The 25,288-nt window shown below is 36.4% G+C and overlaps 1 protein-coding gene, 1 non-coding gene and 1 pseudogene across 3 annotated transcripts; 2 read left to right on the top strand and 1 right to left on the bottom strand.

Moving 5' to 3' along the window:
* Positions 1-25,288, top strand: part of LOC122005959 — a 90,522-nt pseudogene that overhangs the window by 43,829 nt on the left and 21,405 nt on the right.
* Positions 14,800-16,164, bottom strand: LOC122038219. 2 transcript variants are annotated; one of them, XM_042597862.1, is made up of 3 exons: positions 15,520-16,164; positions 15,331-15,433; positions 14,800-15,066 (listed from the first exon to the last, which is right to left on the bottom strand). In XM_042597862.1, the coding sequence occupies exons 1-2, from the start codon at positions 16,156-16,158 to the stop codon at positions 15,362-15,364; spliced, it is 711 nt and encodes a 236-aa protein (XP_042453796.1). In that variant the 5' UTR covers positions 16,159-16,164; the 3' UTR covers positions 14,800-15,066; positions 15,331-15,361. The 2 variants fall into 2 exon arrangements, with proteins under 2 accessions (XP_042453796.1, XP_042453795.1); XM_042597861.1 differs by having other exon boundaries at positions 14,800-15,433.
* TRNAN-GUU lies at positions 16,903-16,974 on the top strand. Its single transcript has one exon. It is a non-coding gene; the product is annotated as a tRNA-Asn (tRNA).

Here is a 25,288-nt window from a genome sequence, read left to right as displayed (position 1 = left end):
GAAAAATTAATTAAGCACAGATTTTGGAACCCAATAGAGGTTCCTTCCTACAGGATTATTCAAAAATCTAGGGGGTACATAGTTTCTTGGTATTTTTCTAAGTTGACCTTGATGCTTCCTTATATACCAATTTAATTTATCATAAATTCTTAATTTTGAATTTGGAAATTGATTTAAGCATGCAGCATATTTCAGTTTTTCAATTTCTAATTTCAAATTTTCATTTTCTGATTTTAGATGATCATACATTTCTAACGGACATGCTCTTGCTAGGTTCAACTTTAGTTCAGCATTCTCTTTTTCTAATTGATCTAACTCTTTAGAAAGAGACTTGATAAATTTAAAAGATTGAGTTGAGGTTAGATTGCGTACCTTACTTACCTGGTCTGGTGACGCTCCCCCTTCACTGCTGCTTTCCTCTGACGTTCCTCCCCCTTCGTCGATGCTCATCTCTGAGCTGGACGTTTCTTCTTGCTGATGGTTGGCCATCAGTGCTAGTCCCGAGAATTCTTCGACTTCCGATTCGGAGGATAACGAATCATCCCACGTTGCCTTTAGGTTCTTGTGTTTGAAGGGTTCTGGCTTCTTGTATTTTGGCTTTTCCATTTCTTTCTCCTTTCTCTTTAGCTTTGGGCAGTCATCTTTGATGTGCCCCTCTTCGTTGCAGTTATAGCAGCAAACTGTCCTCTTCTTTCGATGATGCCTCTGCGGTTTAAATTTATTAGTACTGAAAAACTTATTGAAGCGTCTTACCAGTAGTGCCGCTTCGGATTAGTCGACTGAGGCTTCGGAGTCAGAACTGTTCATCTTTGCCTTTAAGGCAATATTCTGACTTGTCTTCTCTGCTCCGTTGGGTTCTGAAACTCGAGACTCGTGAAGTTCGAAAGTGGAAAATAATTGTTCTAAAGTACTTACCTCGAGGTCCTTAGAGATGTAATACGCATCTACTAAGGAGGTCCACTCTGGCGTTCTCGGGAAGGCATTGAGCGCGTATCGGATGGAATCCCGGTTGGTTACCTCTTCTCCAAGATTCGTTAGTTGCGTTATCAGCTCCTTGATTCTCGCTTGGAGTTGCGCTACCTTCTCGCCTTGGTTCATCCGGAGGTTCGTTAACTGGTTCCGGAGGATGTCGCTTCGGAAGTACCTTCGTGTAGCTCCAGGAATTTTTCCCAGAGATCTTTTGCTGAGTCGTAGCTTCCGATCCGATTTACTTCTTGTGGTGGCAGCACATTGAGCAGGTGGAATTCTGCCTTTCCGTTGGCGACGAAATCGGCTTGCTCCTTTTTGCTCCATGCGTTTTCTTCTTTGTCTTTCGGTGCTGAAAAACCATATTTCATTGTAATAAGAATATCAAAATCCGTTTTAAAAAATACCTCCATTTTGCGCTTCCATGTGGCGAAGTCTCCGACGAACTTCGGGGGATGGATGTTCGCTCTGGCCATCGTCTTGATCGTAGTGCTTTAGTTGGCGGTTAGTCCTTCTGAGGCGATCAGGCTCTGATACCACTTGTTGGTGCAGCGGAGATCGGCAAGAGGGGGGTGAATTGCTGAAAACAAAAACGAAAATACCCTCCTCGTACTTTCAACTCAGTTAGTGCAATAGTTAACAAAATAATAAAACAGTAAAAGAAAGACACAGAAGAATTAACCTGGTTACAACCAAGGAGGTTGTTAATCCAGGGCAATAGAAGCGCACTAAAAGAAACTCTCCTTTGCTGAAGGCGGAGAAGCCTTTTACACTTTCAAAAGCTCAGAACTATTGCTAGGAAACACTACAGATTGATTGCTTGAGTTGTTATTGAATTCCTAGCTACAGGGGCCTTTTTATAGCTCCTGGAAAGTCTATCCCGAGGGTCCAAGGCGCCTCCAACAAGGTTCAAGGTGCCTCCAGCTCGGTCAGCGGATAAAACTTTATCCGCACGCAAACGGTCAAAACTGACCTGTTGAAGGCGCCTTCAAGGGCGCCTCCAAGCTTCCAGCTTAGTTTCTTCAGCTTCCTTCGCTCCATTCTTTTGGGTGATTGCGGCCAACCGGAATAGGGCTCACCCGAACCCAATTCCCGGCCTTCCTCGAGCAGCCTTCCGTCCCGGCTTAACGTCCCTCGAACGCCGCGCACGCTCTTCACGCACACCGAAGTACTCTTCCGCAGCTCTCTCGTCCTTCGGACGCACCGAGCCCGTCGGCTCCCTTCCCGTGTCGTCCTTCTCGCTAGCTGCGTCTTCCGCTCGACTTCCTGTGCTCCTAAGCTCCTGCACACTCAGACACAGGGATCAAATACAACGCAGGACCTAACCAACTTGGTTGATCACATCAAAACTACCATGGGGTCCAACAAGAAAGTGTGATAAGAGCGAAAGTGTGATAAGAAAAAAAGAGAAAATATAGTGTGATGGGAGAGATTGAGTAGAGAGAAAGTATGATGAGAGAGAAAGTATTATAAGAGAAAAAGAAGGAAGAGAGTGTGATGGAAGAGATTGAGGAGAGAGAAAGTGTAATGAGAAAAAAAGAGGAAAGAGAGTGTGATAGGAGAGATTAAGGAGAGAGAAAGTGTGTGATAAAATGATGAGAGAGAAGTGATATGAAAGAAAAAAATAAATAAATATATTTTGATATTTGGTATTAAGGGAGAAAATTTTAGTTTTAGGTTAAGGGTATTTTTGGAATAAGGAAATATTTTGATTGATGAAAATAGGGTAATGACTCATTGAAGGGGAGGTACATGGGAATGAGTTATTACCCAATTTTAAGGATTCATTCCCTTATTTGCATTCCTATTCCTATAACCCAAACATTAACAATGGCAATCAATGATTCTCATTCCCATTCCCCACTCCTATTCTCCTAAACCAAATGCCCCCTAAGTCTTTTCTATAGTATAACAACTAGGGAATTGACAAACATTTTAAATCCTAAGAATCACAAAAATATTTGGTCAAGATCAATTCCTTAAAATCCCATGAATTTTGTATGCCACAATAGTGTGGACGTATACAAAATCAAAGAGGAGATTTTATCCATTAATTTTATTATCTCGTCAACTTTACTTTATGACGAATAAAATTAATAGTTGATTTGTCTTTGATCAAATATTTGGTCAAAACTTTTGAATTTAAAATAACATTGATTCCTCAAACAATATTATTTAAATTCACCAACACCTCAAACACTGTGAATTTTGCATGCCACGATAGTGTGGACGTATACAAAATTTAAACATTTGTAAGAGGAGGGTTTTACCCATTAATTATCTTGTCAATAAATCTTTATGACAAAATAAAATTACCTCAAACACCGTGAATTTTGTATGCCACGATAGTGTGGACGTATACAAAATCAAACATTTGTAAGAGGAGTTTTTAATTTTATTATCTTGTCAACGTATTTATTTGACAAATTAATAGTTAGTTTTCTTCGGTCACACAAATAATAGCAGTGACTCCGATGGGGAGGATACTATTAGACGTGTCTAAGTGTATACCATTACTTGACACTAAGTCCATTAATAAGATTGTGCCCCTTCCGATGGGGAAGATCACACGCTCTTAATTAACTTCCTATAGTCATCCAAAATGGAAGTTTAATCTAGTGATCCGCAAACAAGCTCATCCGATATGGAGGAAGGCACTCAGAGCCAATGCGCAAGCTTGTTGCATCACTTATAAACCAGTAATGGAGACCGTGGAATTTATTAAAATAAATCCCTCTCCCACTTAGTTATTTAAAGTGAGGAATTTTGACTATGCTAGCCTACTTAACATGCATACTAACAAGCACACACAGCACAGCATAAAAAGCAATAAATAGAAAAACTAATTTTCAACTATTATGGCTTTTATCTATTGCTGTCCTCCATGTGTCACCAACCCTAGCTGCTGCCATCTTTGGCCACCGCCACCGGGTCTAGTTGTCGCATCCATCTTGCTCCTTGTTCCGCTGCGCCTCTGGTCCTCAAAAGGTTCCACGCCTTGCAAGATTCGATCCGCGGCATAAATATAATTTTACATTTTTCGATCCTATATTCCTCGAAGGAATGTACATGTAAACTAGATCGAACATAAAATAAAATTTACATCCATCGATCCTATATCCCATAAAAGGAATGTACATGTAACTAGATCAAAAAATAAAATCCTAATAAAACTAAATACAGCTCCTGCTGTATTTTATAATACAATCATGCATACACAATAAAATGCCCTTGACATGTCCAAGGGTCCAATCACACACACAATATCTATAAGTCATAATAGTTGGATCCTGCATCCACAAAGTTAGCACATCCTACTATTATCCTGCCTAAATTATGTATGATATGTGCATAATTAAACTAATACCAAATACACAGAGGCAAAACCCTAGCTCTGATACCAATTGTTGGTTGCTACTCGGAAAACCTAACGGTTCCACTGTACAAAAATTTTTGTAGAAAGGTCTGAACCTTTTTCTAGCTACCATGTGTTCTTTTAAATTAAACTTGGATCGCCTGCAGAACTTTACACGTTTGATCCTAAGTTTAACTTATTTGTTCTTTTAGGTTTAGACTTGGATCTCCTGCGAAACTTAATACGTTTGATCCAAATCTACCTATGTTATTAATTCCATTAAATATTAATTTCCAAAATTGGCTTCCAGGACTGCATGGCGAGGCACATGGCCTTCTTGGATATGGGAGCAACCACCACCGCCTAGACAAAGCCTTTTAAGGAAAGCTAATATTTAATTTCCTTAAATAACTCTAGGTTAACCAAAGGAACAATCGAATCACAAGGAAAAGAAAAATAAAAGAACACAACATCGAAAACTAATTCAAAAAACTAGAATCGCATGCCTCTTGTATTTGGTATTTTTACAAAGAAATAAAACTAGTATGATGTGGAAATTAAATACTAGTGTACCTTTTCTTTTGCAAGCAAAAACCTCTAGGTCTTCTACCGTATTCCTCTTCTTACCTCAGACGTTGTGTGGGCAACGATCTTCCGAGATGAGAAACCACCAAAGCACCTTCTTCTCCTCCTTGCAAGGTTCGGCCACAATAAGAGCACCTCCAAGGATGAAGAGATTCAACCACCACCAATGCTCCAAGGGGTGCTAGAAAAGAGGCTTCTTTTCTCTCCTTCTTCTCCTTCTTAGATCCGGCCACCAAAGCTATCTCCACCAAGAGAAGGTTTCAGCCACACAAAGGAGAGGAGAGGAAAAAGAAGGGCCGACCACACCCAAGGAGAAAAGAGAGGAAAATAGAATAGAGATCTCATCTATGAAGGCACCTCTACCCCCTCTTTTATAATCCTTGGTCTTGGCAAATAAGGAAATTTAATAAAAACCTTCCTTAAGTCTTTTGCCATGAAAAAGAAAAATTATTTAATTAAAAATAATTTTCTTTTCTTAATAACAATGGTCGGCCACCTCAAGCCCCAAATCAAGGAAAGTTTTAATTAAAACAAGAATTAAAACTTCCTAATTTGTTTCCAGAAATTTATAAAAATTTCTCCAATAATTTTAATCCCTTCATGATTGGTTAATAAAAATAAAATTTTATAAATTTAAAACTTTCTTTTAAACATGTGGATAAAAAGAAAGTTATCTCTAAAAATTAAAATCTCTTTTAATCTACAAATAAGGAAAGATATCAAATCTTTTCTTAATCTTTTGTAGAAACTTATAAAAGAGAATATTTAATTTTTAAACTCTCTTTTAAATCATGAACATGGTTAAAAAGGAAAGTTTTCTTAAAATTTAAAATCCACCTTTTAATCAACAAATAAGGAAACATTTCAAATTTTAAACTCTCTTTTAAACATGTAGATGATTTACAAATAAAGAAAGTTTTTACCAAAATTAAAACCATCCTTTTAATCTACAAATAAGGAAAGAGATTAATCTCTTCTCTTAATCTTTTATAGAAAGCTATAAAAGGAAATTTTTAATTTTTAAACTCTCTTTTAAAAACATGATATCCACATAAGAAATAATTTTAATAAAAAATCCTTTTAATATTCTAGTGGCCGGCCACCAACTTGGCTCATCCACTTGGTCTTGGCCCGCCCTAGTTTGGGTTCCAAGCTAGCTTGGTCAGCCCCATTGGATGGGTAAGAAGGTGGGTATATGGTGGGTATAAATCTCTATATACAAGAGGCTACGAAAGGGACCGAGAGGAGGAATTGGTTTTGGTCTCCCGATGAAATTAAGCTTCCCGTGTTCGCCCTGAACACACAACTTAATTTCATCAATAATAATTCATTCCACTAAAGAACTATTATTGAACTACCGCACCAATCCCAAATTACATTTTGGACTCTTTCTTATTATGAGTGTGTTAGTCTCCCTGTGTTTAAGATGTCGAATGTCCACTAATTAAGTGAGTTACTGACAACTCATTTAATTAATATCTTAGTCCAAGAATAGTACCACTCAACCTTATCGTCATGTCGGACTAAGTCCACCTGCAGGGTTTAACATGACAATTCTTATGAGCTCCTCTTGGGGACAGTTTCAACCTAGATTACTAGGACACAGTTTCCTTCTATAATCAACAACACACACTATAAGTGATATCATTTCTCAACTTATCGGGCTTATTGATTTATCGAACTAAATCTCACCCATTGATAAATTAAAGAAATAAATATCAAATATATGTGCTTGTTATTATATTAGGATTAAGAGCACACACTTCCATAATAACTGAGGTCTTTGTTCCTTTATAAAGTCAGTATAAAAGAAACGACTTTTAATGGTCCTACTCAATACACTCTAAGTGTACTAGTGTAATTATATAGTTAAGATAAACTAATACCTAATTACACTACGACCTTCCAATGGTTTGTTCTTTTCCATCTTGGTCGTGAGCTACTGTTTATAATTTATACTATATTGATAACATGTGTAACGACCCAATTTTCCTCATTAGGAGTTTTAAAAGTTCTGAAAAATATTTATAAATGCCATAGAAATATTCTAGGGATTTTTAGAAATATTTAGAGTATTTTTATGTAATTTTTGGAGTTAGTTTGGTATATTTACCAAGAGGAAGAAGTTAAAAAAAAAAGAATATGTTGAAGTCGGGTTTTGAACCCAAGATCTCGGACCCGAATCCAAGTCTTAACCGAACTCAGACAACCAGCTGATCCACGGTTGTTTTGTTATAATTTAAGGGAATTAAATATAGTTAAGCGATCTTAAGAAACGAAATAAAATTTCCGTTTAAAAAGGAGTCGAGGGCGGCTCGAACCCGAGATCTTCGGGAATCCGACTTTCCAGCGGACCAAGCGCGCTCGCTGATGTTTCGTGAACAAATCAATCACGAATTGGTCTTAAGCCATAACCCTAGGTTATAAAAGGATGAGTAAGAGAGGGGTTAAGTTTTTTTTTTTTCTTTTCTCTCTTTTCCTCTTCTCCTCTCTCGCGTCGGCGACTCCCCTTGAGCGGAAAACAGAGGCGAGTTTAGGGCTCATCTCCGGCGCCGGCCAAGGGGTCTTTCCGTGAGATCTTCACGGATCCGAGCTCCTCTCGTCGAAGAGAACACGCGGGCACAGAAGGAAGGCCGAGATCGTGGGCTCCTCCGAACCCTAGAAGGGATTTTTGTCGGCTGTGAGTTCAAGAACAGCAAGGTAAGTTGCTACTCACCTGCGGTAAGAGTAGTTTCGACTTCGTTTTGATGTTTCCTTGTTTGTTCGAGTTTTTGCCATGAAGTTTTTGGGGTTTTGTTTGCTGCCGGGAGGTTAAAGGAAGAAAGGAAAAAAGATTAGTTAAGTTTAAGCAAGTGAGTTGATCCCTTCAGGCTTTGGAATTGGTACTGCAGCTTTTAAGTTAGATTTTTCTGTGGTGACCTTGATGAGCATGCTCTGTTCGTGTAGAGTTCCATAATTTCGTATCTTTGCATTCTTGAATTTGAAGCATGAAAGACATATTTGAATTTAGGTTTTAGTTTCCTGTTTGATTCCGGAACAGGTTGTACAAGATGGTTCCTAGGGCTTTAGTATCCTTCTTTGTCATCAGAATGTGCTTTACGGAACCTGCTAGTAGTTTCAGATTTGAATGCTCCTTTTTAGTTCTGTTGTAGCAAGCTTAAAGAAGATTTGATTGTTCCTTAGTGTCCCGTTGTAGCATCCCTAAAGAGGATTCGATTGTTTCTTTTAAATTTTCAGCTGTGCTAAATTTTCAGTTTGTAGTTTAGCAAGCCAGATTTCAGTTTGTACCTTGGTTGTTTCAATGGCTATGATCCGAATCCTAGTCATCAGATTGTGCTTAGGCTTGCTTCCATCCGAACCCTAGCTTTTAGTTGGTGATTAGTTTTTATAGCTTCAGTTTTCAAGTTTCTTATTTCCAGTTCAGCAGGTTATAATCTCTCTTTATTCTAGCATGTTGTTAGACTTTCCTTATGTGTTATTAGTTAAGCATGTGTAGTTTCCTTACTACTAGAATAGCATGAGTAGTATTGAATTATAATGTTTTCCTTGCTTTGGAATTTTTTTGTACAGCATTAGAACGGCTAGAAGTTTAAGAGTAATTAGTGTGCTTTGTTTTCTTTGCTTTCGGATTACACTGTACAGCTTTGGAATAGCTAGAGATTATTGAGTAGCATGCATTCTGCTCTCTTTCTTTTATTTCTGTTGTAACAAGATTTAAGGTTTTTAGTTCTAACAAGTTTTAGATTTAGTTTAAGCTTGTATGATATGCAGATTTTCTAGTTTTCATTGGCTATTTTTAACAAGCATGAACAGTCATGTATTCTAGTGGAAAAATAAGAGTTCTATTAAATTCTTTTAGAAGTATTAACAAGTATAAGACAGATAAAGAAAAGAAAGAAAAAGGTCAAGGCTTTAAGTAGATCCCGAAGTCAAGACTTTAGGGATTTCGGCACACAAGGTGCTAAAGAAAGTGCCGAGGCATTATATATTAGAAGTATTAAAAGATAACAAGTATTTTACTTTTATCAGTGGCACTGTACTGGACTCTCAGTTGTCCTTGGGCTGGGCTCCCATAGTCGATCCCTAGGTTTAGATAACCTAGTATGCAGGACTCTCAGTAGTCCTTGGGTTGGGCTCCCATAGTCGGTCCCTAGGTTTAGATAACCTAGTAACCCTACTAGATTCGGGACCAGCTATCTCGGGTCTAGTTAGGGATGCGCGCATAGCAAGTACAGTTGCCGGGCCCAAGAAAAAGTTGATTATTATTTTGAAGTATTATAAGTATAAGTTTTTGAACAAATGAAATAAGTTTCATATAGTTCTGAAAATCAGTAAGTTTAGTTCTTTATTCTACCATGTTTATCTAGTGGATTAGTAGTTTTCATGTTTACCTATTAGATGAGTAGCATGATTAGCCATTAGAATTACATGAGTAGATCCCTTAGCTTTTCTTTGCTATTAGTTTGACATGAGCAGTTATGTTTATGCTTTATTTCTTTTTAGAACATATAGTTTCTAGTTCTTTTCGTATACATGCACATTCGTGATTTTGTGAGTTAGAAAGCGCTTACTAAGCAAATTTTGCTTATAGATTACACTTCCTCTTACTGCAAATACAGGAAAGGAAAAGATATAGAAAGGAAGGCGACAAGGAGGTGTTCAAAGGATGTGTGATGTCAGGACTATGGAAGCCTTGGGACTAGGAAAGAAGTTTTAATTTTAGTTTCCGCATTTTAGTTATTGTAAACATTTGAGTTGTATTTTAAGTTCATGTCATTTGAGATTATTCTGTTTAGATTGCATGTAGGATGAGTTTAGTTTAGTAAGTAGATATTTGTGTGTTTGATACTTATTTAACTGCGTGGTTAATTGATATATGTTCCAGCCGCTTGTGGCTGAGTATATATTGCATGTATTGTTGAATATGGTCACCGGTACAGGGGAGACTTTGCCAAAAAAATTCGGTAGGGTTTCCATGTGATTTTTAATCATACCGGTTAAGCAGAGTTAGTAGTTAAGTAACGGTCATCCTTAGAGTATAGTAGTAGTAGTAGAAGGGTGATCGTTACAACATGATCCTCTGTGTGTGACACCACACACCATGTTATCTACAATATAAATTAATTGAACAACTACATTTATCATAAATGTAGACATTTGACCAATGTGATTCTTATTTCTAGGTAAATGTTTATACCAAAAGCTAGGCTTTTAGTATACATCCTAACACATATAACTACGACGGGTTGAGCGATGAGAAAGTAGATATGATATCAAATTAAATTTTTATCAACGAAGAAAGTGGGTCTGATATAATCGCATATCAGGCCCAACGTGTTGATACATAGTTTATCAACCTAACTTGCATGAGCAACGTCTAGCTGAAATCTAGCATCACATTGGAGCATCTTGCAAACCAATTAAGTGATGAAGTATATCATATTGTAGGTGTCGTTCAATATTAATTCTCCACACATCCAATGCCACCATAAACACAATTTTTTTCATCACCCTTTGCTACAAAAGTGAATTTTTTAAAAAACAATACTAACCTATTTTACGGTAGTAATTTTATACATATATCGGTAAATCTTTATCTATCTTCTTCTACTAATTTCACTCATGCTAGAAATTTATCATTCAATGTCGAGGATGTTAATCATTATTGTCCTTTGAACTCGTCTTGTGCAATCCCCCCGATTATCATGAGGACGTATGACAAGCGGAAGAGGTTCATGATCATTTCATGTTTATAAGACCAAGAAGAGGAATGAAGGAAGAGAGAGGGTGAGAACACGTGCATCCGAACCACAAATTCATTTATAATTAAAAAAATGATTTGGATACTTGGAAAATGATGAAGAGAAGCAGTAATTGACAGGAGAGTTAAAAAAGAAAATTATAATTTTTTTGATGTATACGTCTTTTGATAAATAATATATTCTACATACGCATTTGGATAGAATATCGAAATTTTTTTCTTTTTTCTTTTGACATAATGATTATTTCTTCAGTTTATCCCTCACCAACAAACATGATTTTTTATTAAAAAAGCCTTGATTTTAATAAAGAAAAACTTAGCGTATTAAAAAAGTGTTTGGCAATTTCTAGTTACTGACAGGCCAACTCTAGAACATATTGAAATTTGATTTATCATTAACAAATCCTACTCTTTGATCCATAACATCCTACGCAAATCAATGTGTATGCATCTTCCTGCCCCGTTTTGACTATCTACATGGCTGGACGGGAGGACGAAGCATACCAAGTGAGACCATGGGTGACTCAATTCGCTGACATACGAAGTGCCCCCCCACCGCAAGATTTAACTGGCCATTTCACTTTTTGCATTTTGTTTCTTTTAAAATTTTCATTCACAAATATTAATATTTCTTTATAATGCAGCCGTTTAACTTTGGCGTACAAAGTTAATTTTGTTTATATTATAGATGTCTTTATAATATTAATTCTCTTATTTATTGTTTTGAATATTTTGAGTACCATACTCTTAGAACTATTGTAATTATTATTATGTGAATGAATAAATAATATCAGTGATTTGAAATAAAATGCAACCAGGAAAATTTTCGAAATGATTTGATTGATTTAAATTCCAAAAATTATTTTAAAATAATGCTAATAATAAGGCTTTAACTAGCAGTAATTGGTCCGATAATTTTTTATTAAAAAATAAAAAAATAAAGTTTAAATTTAAAATAAATATTTTAAAGATCAATTTCTAAATGCACATAAAATTTATTTATGTAATAGATAAATTAATGGAAGACCTTCTAAAATTCAAACAACTTGATTATAAAAAAAAAAATTCCATCTCAGTCCAGTGATACCGTTGGGTAAGGCTAAAAAGTACGGGAAGCAGGTGTCAGGGAGGCTCAATGATACTGAGCTTCACCTCGCGGCGCTGCGAGGGGACCTTGCGCTGGTGAAGCAGATTCTAGGCGAGGTCGAAGCGCAAGTCACAGGAGCGCCTGGGGACGCCGAGCTCAAAACTGAGGTGGCTGAAATCCGCGCGCGATGTCCAACGAGACGAACGGCATGGGTGAGGCGGCGTTGTTCGTCGCCGCGGAGAAGGGATTTCTTGATGTTGTGGTGGAGCTGTTGAAGTTCTCGGATCGCGGGAGAGCCTTTCCAGGAAGAATAGATCAGGTTTTGATGTTTTACGCCTTTACATGTGGCTGCAAGCTAAGAAAATGACACAAAGGTTAGCAGGATCATGTTCCCTGATATTTCATGTACAAAACTGTATCATCAATCGCAAACAAAACGGAAAACAAAGATGCATAGGTGTGAGATAGCATCCCAATCATAGTATGAACTCAAATTCCAGAGTTTTTTTATAATCACCTGATCTACAACTATTAGTGACGAGCTTCTAAATTCTGAGCTTTATTCAGATGTAACCTGTTATGGACCGATGGCTACTGCGTAGCTATGCCGTACCTGAAATTTTGAAGTTTGATCAAAAGTCTTTCTACTTTTATGTTGTGTGAGATTATTAATAAATATCTCACTTGATGTTCTTGATTATGGCAATGTGATGTTCTTGTTTGAGGCTTGAACTTCTTTGCTTATTAGGACACTGACAATTGCTCGAAATTTCCTTTTTCAATTGATAGTTACTTTTTGAAGAAGGAACTGACAGCTCACAATTACATTCCTGAGAGTTGATAGTTTTTGTCACCTTAGATTGTCACACTTTCACTTGAAAGAGGTGTACTGATATTTTATATACAGAAATTGTCCAGGTACTTCTTGATCATGACCCAAATTTCATCAAGACATTTGGTCAATCAAATGTCACCCCGCTTAATTATCACTGCCCATGAGAGGTCACACTGAAATTGTGAAGTTATTGCTGGAAACAAGATGTGAGCTTAATTGTGATATCGAAAGCCAATGGAAAGAGTGCTCTATATTTTGCTGCTCGTCAAGGGCATCTTCAAGTTGTAGAAGCATTGCTTGAGCATTGCTTTAACTGCTCTCCATATTGTCATGTTGTAGAAGCACTTGTAGATGCTGATCCAGACATAGTGATGCTACCAGATATAGTGGGCGACACTGCCTTACATGTGGCAACAAGGAAGAAAAGAACTGAGGCACTATTATTTTTCGTAATCAGGTTTGATAGATGTTCTTATTGGGTTGTTTAGGCATTCTACATCGGGCATTGACTGCGCCATTATGGGTTAAGGCTTATTGATTGTAGTTTCTGGAGTAAAGAAATAAAGTTTGGATTGTTGCACACCAAACTTTAGTACTGGTTTGCCTACCAAACTTTATATTGTGAAAGGCAATTCAATATAAAATCGTCAAACAGTCTTAGTTAATCAATGGGTGTCCGAGTGGTAATCATGTGTTCTATGCGTGGCTAAAGCTTGTACAGCTATATAATTTGGTATTTCACCATGCTTTTAAAAAATAAGTGGTGGTTAACTTACAATTTTGAAATTTGTTATTTTCAGTATGTTAAAAAAATTGATTCTTTATTGAGTTCTTCACATTATCTCAGGTTGTCTTGATCTCAATTGGTGACTTTTGTCTGGAGGTGTTTGTCCTTTTCTTCATTTAATATCCCGTTGATATATATAGAGAATGCATAGAATAGTTAGTTTGATCTCCGGTGGTTTAAAAGGACTCAGCGCTAAAGAAATTTTTTTTTTAAAGAGAATAACCAGTTTCATTGTTTTTTCATTTGCAAAATTCAATATGAACATTCACAATTGCAAAGGATGGGAGGAGTTTCTTCTCAGAGTGCATGCATCCTCCGGAAATTAATTCCAGGTGACACCCTCGTGGGGACTTGAATTTACTTATACGACTATCTTTGACTTCAAATTGATTCTTCTTATTGCAGAAATCAAGGGTTTTCATTTCTCCACCATGCTTATTCACGTTACTCCCACTTTCGTAGGCAGTAGTGGCTCTCCCACACCTCCCTGATATAAATGTGAATGCACTGACAAGTGACAAGGGAGCACCAGACTGGTCTTGATATTGCTGAAGGCCTGCCACTTTCAGAAGAATCTATTGGAATTAAGGAATGATGTATTCATTATGATGCGGTTAGGGCCACGGAATTAAATCAATCTCGCGATGAGCTCCGAAAGGCAGTTACTGAGATAAAAAATGATGTCCACCTACAACTAGAGAAGACGAGGAAGACAAACAAAAATGTCCATGGCATTGCAAAGGGCCTGAGGAAGCTACACAGTGAAGGCATTAACAATGCCACAAACTCTGTCACTGTGGTTGCTGTACTCTTTGCAAAAGTAGCATTTGCTTCCACCTTTACAATTCCAGGTGGAACTGATTCTACCGGGACAGCTACAAGATCTGGGAGTTCAATTTTTTTTTTTTCCATATTCAATCTAGCTCTCAATCCTTACAACATGCTATTCTACCGGAACTGATTCTACTATAATTGGTCAGTATGGCATTAGGTAACAATCTAGCTCTCAACCCTTACAACATGCTATTCAAACCATTGTAATTTACAAGACTTGGCATTTCTCTATGTTCACTTGTCTTGTAACTATGGCATCTTAGAGTTACAAAACCATATAACATGAGCCCTAACAACATTCTTGGGGAGGAGTGATGAGTTTAATTCTGTTTGGCTGACTTGGCGTCTTCTCTATGTTCACTTGTCTTATAACTATGGCATCATATAGAGTTACAAAACCATATAACATGAGCCCTTGCAACATTCTTGGGGAGTAATGATGAGTTTAATTATGTTTGGCACGGCATCAGAAAACCACATTAACTATTCATGTCCCACTCAAATTAAATCAGGATGAATTAACAACTAATAAATAAGCTTTAGCATTTTTGACGCATTTTAGATTTGATCGGATTCTAGGAACAGAATCTACAGTTAAAAGAAGATTAGACCAAACTGGAAAATCACAAAATCCTAGCTCAGGTTCCATAGAAAAGCATTTATATAAGCAATTCATTGTTCTGCTAAGCAAGTGTTGTATACGTGCAGGCATAGGAGCCAAAAAAAACAGAACCATTGGTTATTGCAAATGCTTCATAGTGGTTGATTTGCTGCCATTTCTTACTTCTAGGAATTTCAAACCATCGCATTAATATCCTCACCAAATTCCAACCAGTGTCAGTTCAGAATACTTCACCTAAGAAGAGAAAAAAAATTCGAGTGTAGTAGTAACAAAATATTGATTAGCTTCTTCAAGTTGATAAAAGAGTAGGATGCAAAATCTTTATACCTGATCATCTAGTTTAATTAAAAGCATTAGATCATAGTAAACATCATATATAGTTTAGTATTTTTCACTCCCCTAACATTGTCATGCGCTGCCAAAATAAGCCCCCAAAATGTAGAGATTCTATCTGTCTTTAATTACAAACAGCAAAATGTAATTTTGTATGCTACCAACCCGTTCCGTAATTAATTGCACGACGATGGGGTTACTTCTTGCCAAGAAACACGCTGGTGAGGACCTTCTTCGACCGCAAGGAGATCTCCAACACCTCTAGAGCCTGCCACTCCAAATCACGTATAGCATGTGTAATTACTTTTTTTCCCCAACAAATAGAGATTGATTAACAAGGATAAACAATATTACCTCATTGAAACCTAGTGTCACATCCCTCTCGACAAGTGCGTTCAAATTCTTGAGGTTAAACTTACTTAGGAGGGTAATGCTAGAGATGCTGGACATGGGCGTCACCGTCAGATCGTCCATGATAGTATACGTCACAACGCCCTTCACAAATCCTACATTTGGATCCACGTCGTCATCCTTCTCATCACCTTCGACGTATGTCATTTGTTTACTCATCTTATTCTTGCAGTGGGGGCAGAGCGCTCCATTCACTTTGGAAACGCACTCATAGCAGCCAGAGTAAATTCGATTGACGCACTGGAAGTAAACATTCTTACAGGAGGAGGAGGAGGGTCCCGGGAGGAGCAGGGAGGGAGAGATGGAGTGAATTGGATTGAGGAGGGTGGATTTTCCTTTGCTGTTTTGAAGGTATGAGTCGTCGAGTTCCTGGATGCTTTTGTACAGATTGCCAATGGAGCCTTCCATGCGATCCTTGGAGAGGAGTTTCACGACGGAGCCAACAGGCAACGAGAGGAGGCCGAATAGGAAGTCCACTACCTCCTTGCCAGCTTCCGCAAACAGGACTTTTTGTGCGGTCGTGTCGATGAGGAGCTTTAGGCTGAGCTTGCTCACCACTGAATTATCCTTATTGCTGGCCATTATCCCTCGTGCTTAGAACGACGGAGATGAGAGCATTTTATAGCGGAGTCTTCGCTTAACAACGAAGCCAAGTGGCAACGAGTGGAGGCTGAATAGAAGTCCACTACCTCCTTGCCAGCTCCTGCAAAGACTGACTTTTTGCGCGGTTGTGTCGATGAGGAGCTTTAGGTTGAGTTTGCTCCCCATTATCCCTCGTGTTTAGAACAACGGAGATGAGAGCTTCGCTTAACGACGAAGCCAAGAGGCAACCAGAGGGGGCTACCTCCTTGTCAGCTTCCGCACAGAGTATTTTTCCCGCGATTCATTCTTTCATCTTTATTCTTATAATTTTATTTACATAATTAAATATTATTATTTAAAATAAATAATATATTATTTTTAAATATATTTATTACATAAATCCTAGTGAAAAAAATCTTAAGGAAAAAAAAAAAGTTCTACCTGATTTTAATCATTAATAATCTTTTAACAGTAAATATTCTACCTTATTTCTCCAAATTTAAAGTATGGAAAGGCCTCAACCTATAGTAGCTAGATGTGGAAGTAAAATCAATCTTTTTTCATACATGGATTTCTCTGGTACGAAATGAGAAACTTCAAGTAGGTTCATTGCTCTAGCCCAAAATACGATTAATCCAGCATGGGCTACATGAGCTCCAAGTAGTTTACCGGACAAAGTAATACTTATATTGTTCATGGGTTAAGAACGGCAGTTGCATGCTATGAGGTCGAATCTTTCGTTGCTCCTCAATAGCTCAGTGGTAGAGCGGTAGGCTGTTAACTGATTGGTCGTAGGTTCGAATCCTACTTGGAGAGATTTGATTCATTCTTAATTAAAGAATGAAGAATGGAATTAAAAGGCTCGCTTTGACCAATAGAAGTAGGTAACCCGATTGCTTTTATTTCTATTGCATTCTATCTCATCGTATCACATTCTGTTCTACGATATTTGAGCATCAATAATCTTTTAATTGATATATTCCTATGTTATTATTAATTTCTTGAATGTTGATGTCTATAATATTTTTTAAATAAATCAACTACATTATCACTAGAATAAACTTATTAAATATCAATATCACATTTCTTCTAAATATTATGTAAAAGAATTTTGGTAAAATATATTTTGTTCTGGTAAGGAACTAGGGCGCTAAATACGCGAAAGCGTAGCGAAAAACTTCTAGTTTCTTTCCAGAAGATCCATGCGAAGGGAAATACAAACACATATACTAAGTTTCATGATAGATATACCTTTGATGCGTGCACTCGAACTCCCGACAGCTTGGATCTCAGCACGATCACATGCCCGTGCTTCTAGCGGTATCCACACAAATAAGCGTCTCGTCCGTCTCACAAACTCAAGAAGTGGAGAAGAAAACAACCTAAAGTTGTGCTAGCAACCAAGCAAGATAATTTCTGTGGAGAAAGGAAGAGAGGAAGAAGACAATGAACAACTTACAATCAATGGTCAAAATTTCTCCTTTTGTACTCCCATGGAATACCAAAAGTCCATTTGGCTCTTGATCTTCCTTTTGCCTCTTGATCTTCTTCACGAATTGACTCTTAGTCATCTTTCATGAAGAGTCTTTTGGTCAAGTCAAAATTGACCTTTCCTCTTCCTTGGTGAATTCAAGTTCATCCAATAAGTATAACTCATTAATTCTCATGAAATTTTGAATTCAATGAAACACTATTTCATTAATTCGAATTGACTCCATAAGTCTAGTTTGAATTGAACACAATCCAATAATTAGATCCAATTGAGTCTAACTCAATAAGTCTAATTCAAATTAAACTTAATCCAATGATTCACCATATGAACTCATCTTCAAATCTACTTGTTCTTTGTGTGTGACCCAATAGATTCTCGTAGCGTTGGCAATGTATCCAAATCAACATTTAGATACATAAGCAATGAGTGACATCTAACAAGGTATCATTGCTACCCAAGTGACGAGAAAGTCGAGATCCGACCTAACTTGTCTGTGGATATTATCTTGTATGACTTGGTCCTTCTATCCTTGATATCTAGATTAATCAATGAGACATAGATCATGTCATTCTCTTATCAATTTTTGTGTTTCTTGATCTCTAAGTAGACACACTAAAACAAATAGGCTCAATATCACATATTGACTCATTTGAGCATGGTCATGCATTCTTGTGTCCTACTAATCAAGGGGCCCATAGATATCATTTCCGTCATATGGAAGGGATAGATCCCATCTACATCACTCACATCCCTCCGCATAAGTTATTACATACAAGTGATCGACTTTATAGTCCACCTTATTACAGGTGACGTTTGCCGATATCAAAATATACAACGTCTTATGTAGGAAACCATAGTGACTTCATGTCTAAGGATTATTCATACCAATAGTCACATGAGAATGTTTATGACACTTATATAACGATCCATGAAATATGATCATGGCGGGTCATTCAGTATATATTCTCTAATATATATTCATGTGTCAACCTGATATCTCATATCTATGACTTATGAGACTAAGTCATTCATTGACCTACATGCTAGTATTCATGCATTAATATTGTCCTTGTATATTAATGCTTGACTAGGAATAATTAAGATTAGTGTTCTATGTATATCTATAATATCTCACTATCAATTCAATCAATTGATATGTTGTAGATTAAAACATCCTACTCTAGGACATTATTATACTTATTCATTCGGCACTGAATTGAAATAAATATAATAACCAACTTGCCTTTTATTAATAATGAAATATGATACAAATGGAGCCATTTACAATCATCTCATAATTGATACTATGACTAATACTAACAGCTCTATCCCCCTTTAATATAACCTTCCTTTAGTTGTGCAATGCAAATAGCAATTATCTTTGAATATAATCATCGTACTATCTTTAATTTTTTTGTTAATCTACATGATTCTTGAATATATATAGCTTCATGGATCTCAATCATATACATTTCGAATCTATTTCATGCATTACAATGATTTCAGAATGATTTGACGATGTTGTTGTTAAAATTTATTTTGCTAACTTCCATGATACAATAGTATTTCCTTGAGTAAATACATAATTTGTTTAAGATCTAACCTTTTGTGGATCTAAAAAATAATTTTCATTTGCCTATCCTACTAAAGATGAATTTGATCTTATCAAATAAAATAATCTCATGTTAGTTGTACTATAAAGACCAAGAAATATGTATTTTACATCATTCCAATATTTTTCGTTTGGAGAACAACTATATTTTACTAAAAGGTTAACTGGCAATGTAATATCTAGGCCAGTGCAATTGGTGAGATATATGATAATGCACCAAATTCACTAAGATATGGTACTTTTGGACCAATATTATTTTTTCATCTCCGAGTGGATAAAAAGGATCTTTCTTAATATCAATGATTGATAAGTATTGGTGAAGACAATGGAAGTGCTTTATCTATACAAGAAGTGTTTTAGTATCTTTTTTATGCATGAGGACCGATGAACATATATTCCTTTCAGAAAATATTCAATTTGTAATTCAAAATAAAATTTTACCTTTCCTAAGTATTTCATCTCAAATTCATTTTTTAATAATTGACAGTATTGTTGAGCTCTTTAAGAGTCCCTATAAGATTTAGATCATCAACATATATCGCTATAATTGTAAAATCTTCTTCCGTCCTTTTTGTAAAAATGCACGGACAAATATCATCATTTGTATAACCTTCTTATAATAAGTATTCATTTAAAAAGGTAGATCCGTTACCTTAGCGGGCCCCCTAGTGTCGGCCCCACGGATATGGAGGGAGGTTCATGCAGGTACACAGGCCATAGGCACATGGCGGGGTAAACCCCAGGTCGTCAGTTCCTGAGAATCGACCCCTGACTATTACGCTAGAGATACCATGCGCCCACCGTCTGCGCTACGCCTTGGGAACAATAAATAAGTATTCATTCCTTGGGAACAATAAATAAGTATTCATTTAAGCAATTGTACCACATGAGCCATGATTACTTTAATCCATATAACGATTTTGTAACTTTATCGATAGCATGGACTTGGGGTTGCATCATTTGCTTCTAGTGATTTGAATTCTTTATATATATATATATATATATATATATATATATATATATATATATATATATATATATATATATATATATGATGGAATTTTAATTCAATCATTATTTTCGTCGCTAAATTAGCGATAAAATTAAAATTTTATCGCTAATTACATCGCTAAATCTGTCATATTTACCTAAAATTCTATACAAAATTATAATATCATACTATCAAAATAATATAATTAACTACATCCAAATATATAATTATAATATCAACACCAATTGATTTAATATTTAATAATAACATTTAATCATCAATTTCAAAATATAAGTATTTATCCAAAAGTATAAATATGTATCCACAACATATACAACCTACTAATCTAGCTCTACCTTACAGACTTGAAAAGTGGAGGAAAATAAACGGATGAGCTAATGAATTATCCCATATAGTAGCTCTAAGTTGCATTGACTGGTCAACTGCTGCATTAACCTGATCTTCCATCGACTGTTCTATTATCGTGACCCGAACTATCAATTCTTGATTCTCCTCCCTTAATGCTTGCACTTCAGCAGATAAGAACTCAGACAGCCCTTAAACTTAGGAGTACACAACACACGATTAATCAAGCTGTGATATTAATAATGTGGAAATTTTAATGCATTCATGATTCATTACAAAAAAATACATAAATTGCAAAAGTAGGAAGGAATAATTTTACTAATACAACACAACATGATGTTTATGCAAGATCAAAAACACGGTCTAAGAAGTTGATCCTGTTGATTATAATAATTACATGGATACGAATTAAAATGATAAACAGTAAATATTTAATTAAAATGATAAACAGTAAATATTTACAGTGATCTCCCGTAGATTTACAATCGACGTCGGCAAGATTCGCTGTCGGAAGAGCGATCACAAGATCGGAAGGCTCTCTGCAATTTCACGAACCAAATCCCACCGACTCAGATATTCTCCTTCCTCTCTCTACGTTGCACCCAGCTCCGGTCCTTCTACAGAGGAGGTCCGGGGCGGGAAAAAAAAGTCCAAAATAAATTTAGGCCCCAACTACTAAGGCCCCAATTACATGCCTAAAAAAATAAAAGTAAAAGACAATATCAAAAGATTCTGAAATATGAATTTGGGCTCAACTATTCAAAGCCCCAATTACATGCCTATAATACATAATATTAAAAAAAAATTTTGAGTCCTCTCAAATTATGGGCCCAGGGCCATTGCCCAGTGCCGCCCTCCTCCAGGGTCGGCCCTGGTTGCACCCCTGATGATCCTTGGACGTACTATTTATAAAGGGAAATGACCTAGGGCCGGGTATGATGGTCTTTTCCATCAAGAGTAGTGGGAAACGTGGGCATGTTCCCACGTCCCCACTTTCTCCATTTCCTACATCTCCCACTCGTCCAAGGTAAGTCATTAAGACTAGTTCATTCAGGTAAGTCACAAAGACTTAATAAGTCACATAAACTCATATAGGTAAGTCACAAAGACTTAATAAGTTACATAGACTATTTGAGAGTTTGGTCACATAAACTATATTAGAACATCCAATCCAAACTTAGAGAAAATGGTTCATGCGACAGCAAGTACACTGAGCGATAGTTGCTAAGAAGATTATTACACCTTTACTTAGCCACTCTTTGAACAATCAATGCTAATAAAGTTGTTACACTTTACTTAACTACTCAAATAAATTAGAGACATACTCCTCATGACACATAATCTTTTCCTGGTGGCACATAGCCTTTATTAAAGATTCATTCAATCTTCAAGTGGCACACAGTCATTATCTTGGAGATATCCATGTCTTGCTATTTACCCAGATTAAACAATTTTCATTTACATCAATATGAACATCTCTAATCCCTTATAATGACCATTATGTCAAGAGCATATTCCATATCTAATATTCTCATTCATTTCTATACATAACATAAATGGGTTGACCAGTGAATAACATCAAAAGATGTAAACATATTTAATCTTCCTTTTTAGCTTGAATCTATTCATTTTAATCAGTCGCTTTCCTAGTTATGCTCCATAGACCGAATCATACATAGCCATAGGATACACGCTAAAGTAGCAGACACTGATTAAAATTTCAAGTAAACAACTAAATAGTCACTAAGACAAAAAAATTGAGATTAATATATAATCTCAAAGGTCTCACATAGTAGAGAAATAGGGATTCATTCTCCTACTACTTTTATTGTCGCAATAGCACATGTGGTATGAATTACATGCTACGATGTTATTCTCTTTACTAAAAAGAGTGCATGTTGTCTTCAAATTTAACATCGTACAGATTTTGATCTAGACATAACTAATGTCTAAACCTGAATTCAACATATGAATTCTAATCTGGCCTTCAACAAGTTCAGTAAATGATGGGTTCATTTACTTCGATCATTATTAACACAAAAATAATCTCATTTTGACACAATTATCAAAGCGACCTCGACTTATGGATCTGTCTCTAATTTCAGCTACATAAGTTGTTCCATAAGTAACAGTCTTACCCCTATTTGTACTTAACAAACAGGGATGATTGTCCATGTGAGTGGACCAATCTCCACCTACCAACATGCTCACCGAGATCTTATATGTAGGGGTGTTAAAAATGAACCCGACCCGACGACCCAACCCGAGTCGACCCGAAAAAAATCGAGTTCGGGTTGGGTTCGGGTTGGAGGGTTGGAGAGTAAATGAGTCTCGGGTTGGGTCGGGTTGGGTTCGGGTTGACCCAGGTTGACTTAAATATAGGGTTTTGTGGGTTTTTTTGGGGTTAAATCAAATTTTATTTTAAAAATTTAGATGTTTTTATGTATATTAATATCATGTTTGTATGATAATGATGGAATATTGAGATAAAAGTGAAGAATTATAGGGAAAATAGCCCAAAAAAGTCGTTTTGAATCAGATTTTCGGGTTATATGGGTCGGGTTCGGGTTGATCGGGTTGGTCGGGTTCGGGTTGAGGTGTTTTGGGTTGAACTCGGGTTCGGGTCGGGTTCGGGTTGGGTTAAAAAAAAAAAAACTCAACCCGACCCACCCGAATTGACACCCCTACTTATATGAATGTAACAAATACAACATATACACTAAATAAATTATGGCAAATGACATAATCAAATCACAAAATCTGATTGTTATTTCAATATTATTATATTCTACGAAGTCCCAAAGACTTTACATATTCTTTAAATGACTCTTTAGTCATTGGCTTGATAAAAGGATCTGCAAGCATAGCACGTGTAGGGACATACTCAAGAATTACTTATATTTTTGTCACAATATCCCTTACAAAATTATATTTAATTTCTATATATTTGCATTTGCTGTGATATTTGAGATCCTTGGAAAAAGCTATTGCAGCTTGATTGTCACAATAGACAGTTACTGGACTCCCACTATCTTCAGCAATTTTCAGATGTTTCAGGAACCTTCTCAACCAGACTACTTCTTGTACAGCCGTTGAACATGCCACATATTTAACTTCCATAGTCGACAAAGCTACACAAGTTTATTTCTTGCTATTCCAGGAGATGGCGCCACCATTCAACAAGAATGCATAGCCTGATGTGGATTTTCTATCATCCAGGTCCCCAGCCCAATCTGCATCTGAATAACCTTTCAGACTTATATCTAATCCTTGAAAACAGAGATAATAATCTGTTGTCGCCTTCAGATATCTGAATATCCTTTTTACCGCCTTCCAGTGTCTCGGTCCTGGATTTGACTGGAAGCAACTGACCAAGCCTACAACATAGCTGATATCGGGACGTATACACAACATAGTGTACATCAAACTACCAATAGCATTGGCATATGATTTTTTATTCATCTCAGCTATTTCCTCTGGAGGTTTAGGACACATACTCTTGCTCAAAACAGTACCTTTCACAATAGGTGTATGTTCTACGTTACAATTTGACATGCTGAAATGATGTAACATCTTATTTATATAAGACTCTTGTGACAGACCCAAAAGTCTTTTAGGACGATCTCTTATGATCTTCACTCCTAAGATGTATTCAGCATCTCCCATATCTGTTGTATCAAATTGTGATGACAGCCACTTCTTGACTTCATTCACATATCCTATGTCATTTCCAGCTATCAGCATATCATCAACATATAATGATAAAATGACATACTTTCCCTTTCCCTTTTCAGGAAAATACAATGATCCTCATCGATGATCTCGCAATCATAAAATAAAACGACTTCATTAAATCTTATGTTTCATTGTCTTGATGCTTGCTTTAGTTCATATATAGACTTTCTAAGTCTACATACTTTTTGCTCTTGTCTTTCAGCAATGAAACCTTCTGGTTGAACCATATAGATTTTTTCATCAAGATCACCATTAAGGAAAATGGTTTTTACATCCATTTGATGTAATTCCAAGTCATAATGTGTCACAAAGGCCAAAATAACTCGTATTGACATAAATTTCACTATGGGAGAAAATGTCTCTTCAAAGTCAATACCCTTCATTTGGGTATATCCTTTTGCAACTAAACGAGCTTTGTATCTGTTAATTGATCCATCAGTTTTCCTCTTTATTTTGAGAATCCACTTATTCCCAATAGCCGCCCATAGGAAGATCGACTAAGTCCCAAACATGATTCTAAATCATGGACTCTATCTCTTCAACCATTGCAACTTTCCATTTTTCTCTAACTCTACATCCCAATGCTTCCTCAATGGATTGAGGTTTATCATGGTCAATTGGAAGTGTAACCAATGCCTGATTCTCAATATCAAATCTCTTCTTAAGTTTGATCTTATGAACACTTCTCCGTAAGTTGGGTTGTTCAGAAGTCAACTCATGACTCGGCATATCACTCCCACTCGGTTGACTAAACTCAAGTATCCCTTTTGACACCTCTCTTGTTGATAATATCTCATCCTCTTCAAATAGAGGAATATTTTTATCAACATCACCGCTGATTGGGAACTCTGTTTCGAGAAAAGTCGCATCTCTCGAGTCTATTTCGGAGATAATTCCATCTAGTTGCTCACCTATGAAAATATAACCTTTAGAG

The sequence above is a fragment of the Zingiber officinale genome, chromosome 1A (genome assembly GCF_018446385.1).
Source record: "Zingiber officinale cultivar Zhangliang chromosome 1A, Zo_v1.1, whole genome shotgun sequence".
Taxonomy (NCBI): domain Eukaryota; kingdom Viridiplantae; phylum Streptophyta; class Magnoliopsida; order Zingiberales; family Zingiberaceae; genus Zingiber; species Zingiber officinale.
Note: the sequence above shows the minus strand (reverse complement) of the source record. Positions and strands in the feature narration are given on the sequence as shown.

What these genes read in the sequence shown, in the direction of transcription:
- LOC122038219 (XM_042597861.1), bottom strand. Translation starts at nt 16,158, where the DNA reads ATGGCCAGCAATAAGGATAATTCAGTGGTGAGCAAGCTCAGCCTAAAG. An exon ending in TGACACTAGGTTTCAATGAG is followed by an intron (nt 15,434 to 15,519) that starts GTAATATTGTTT and finishes TTGGAGTGGCAG; the next exon opens with GCTCTAGAGGTGTTGGAGAT.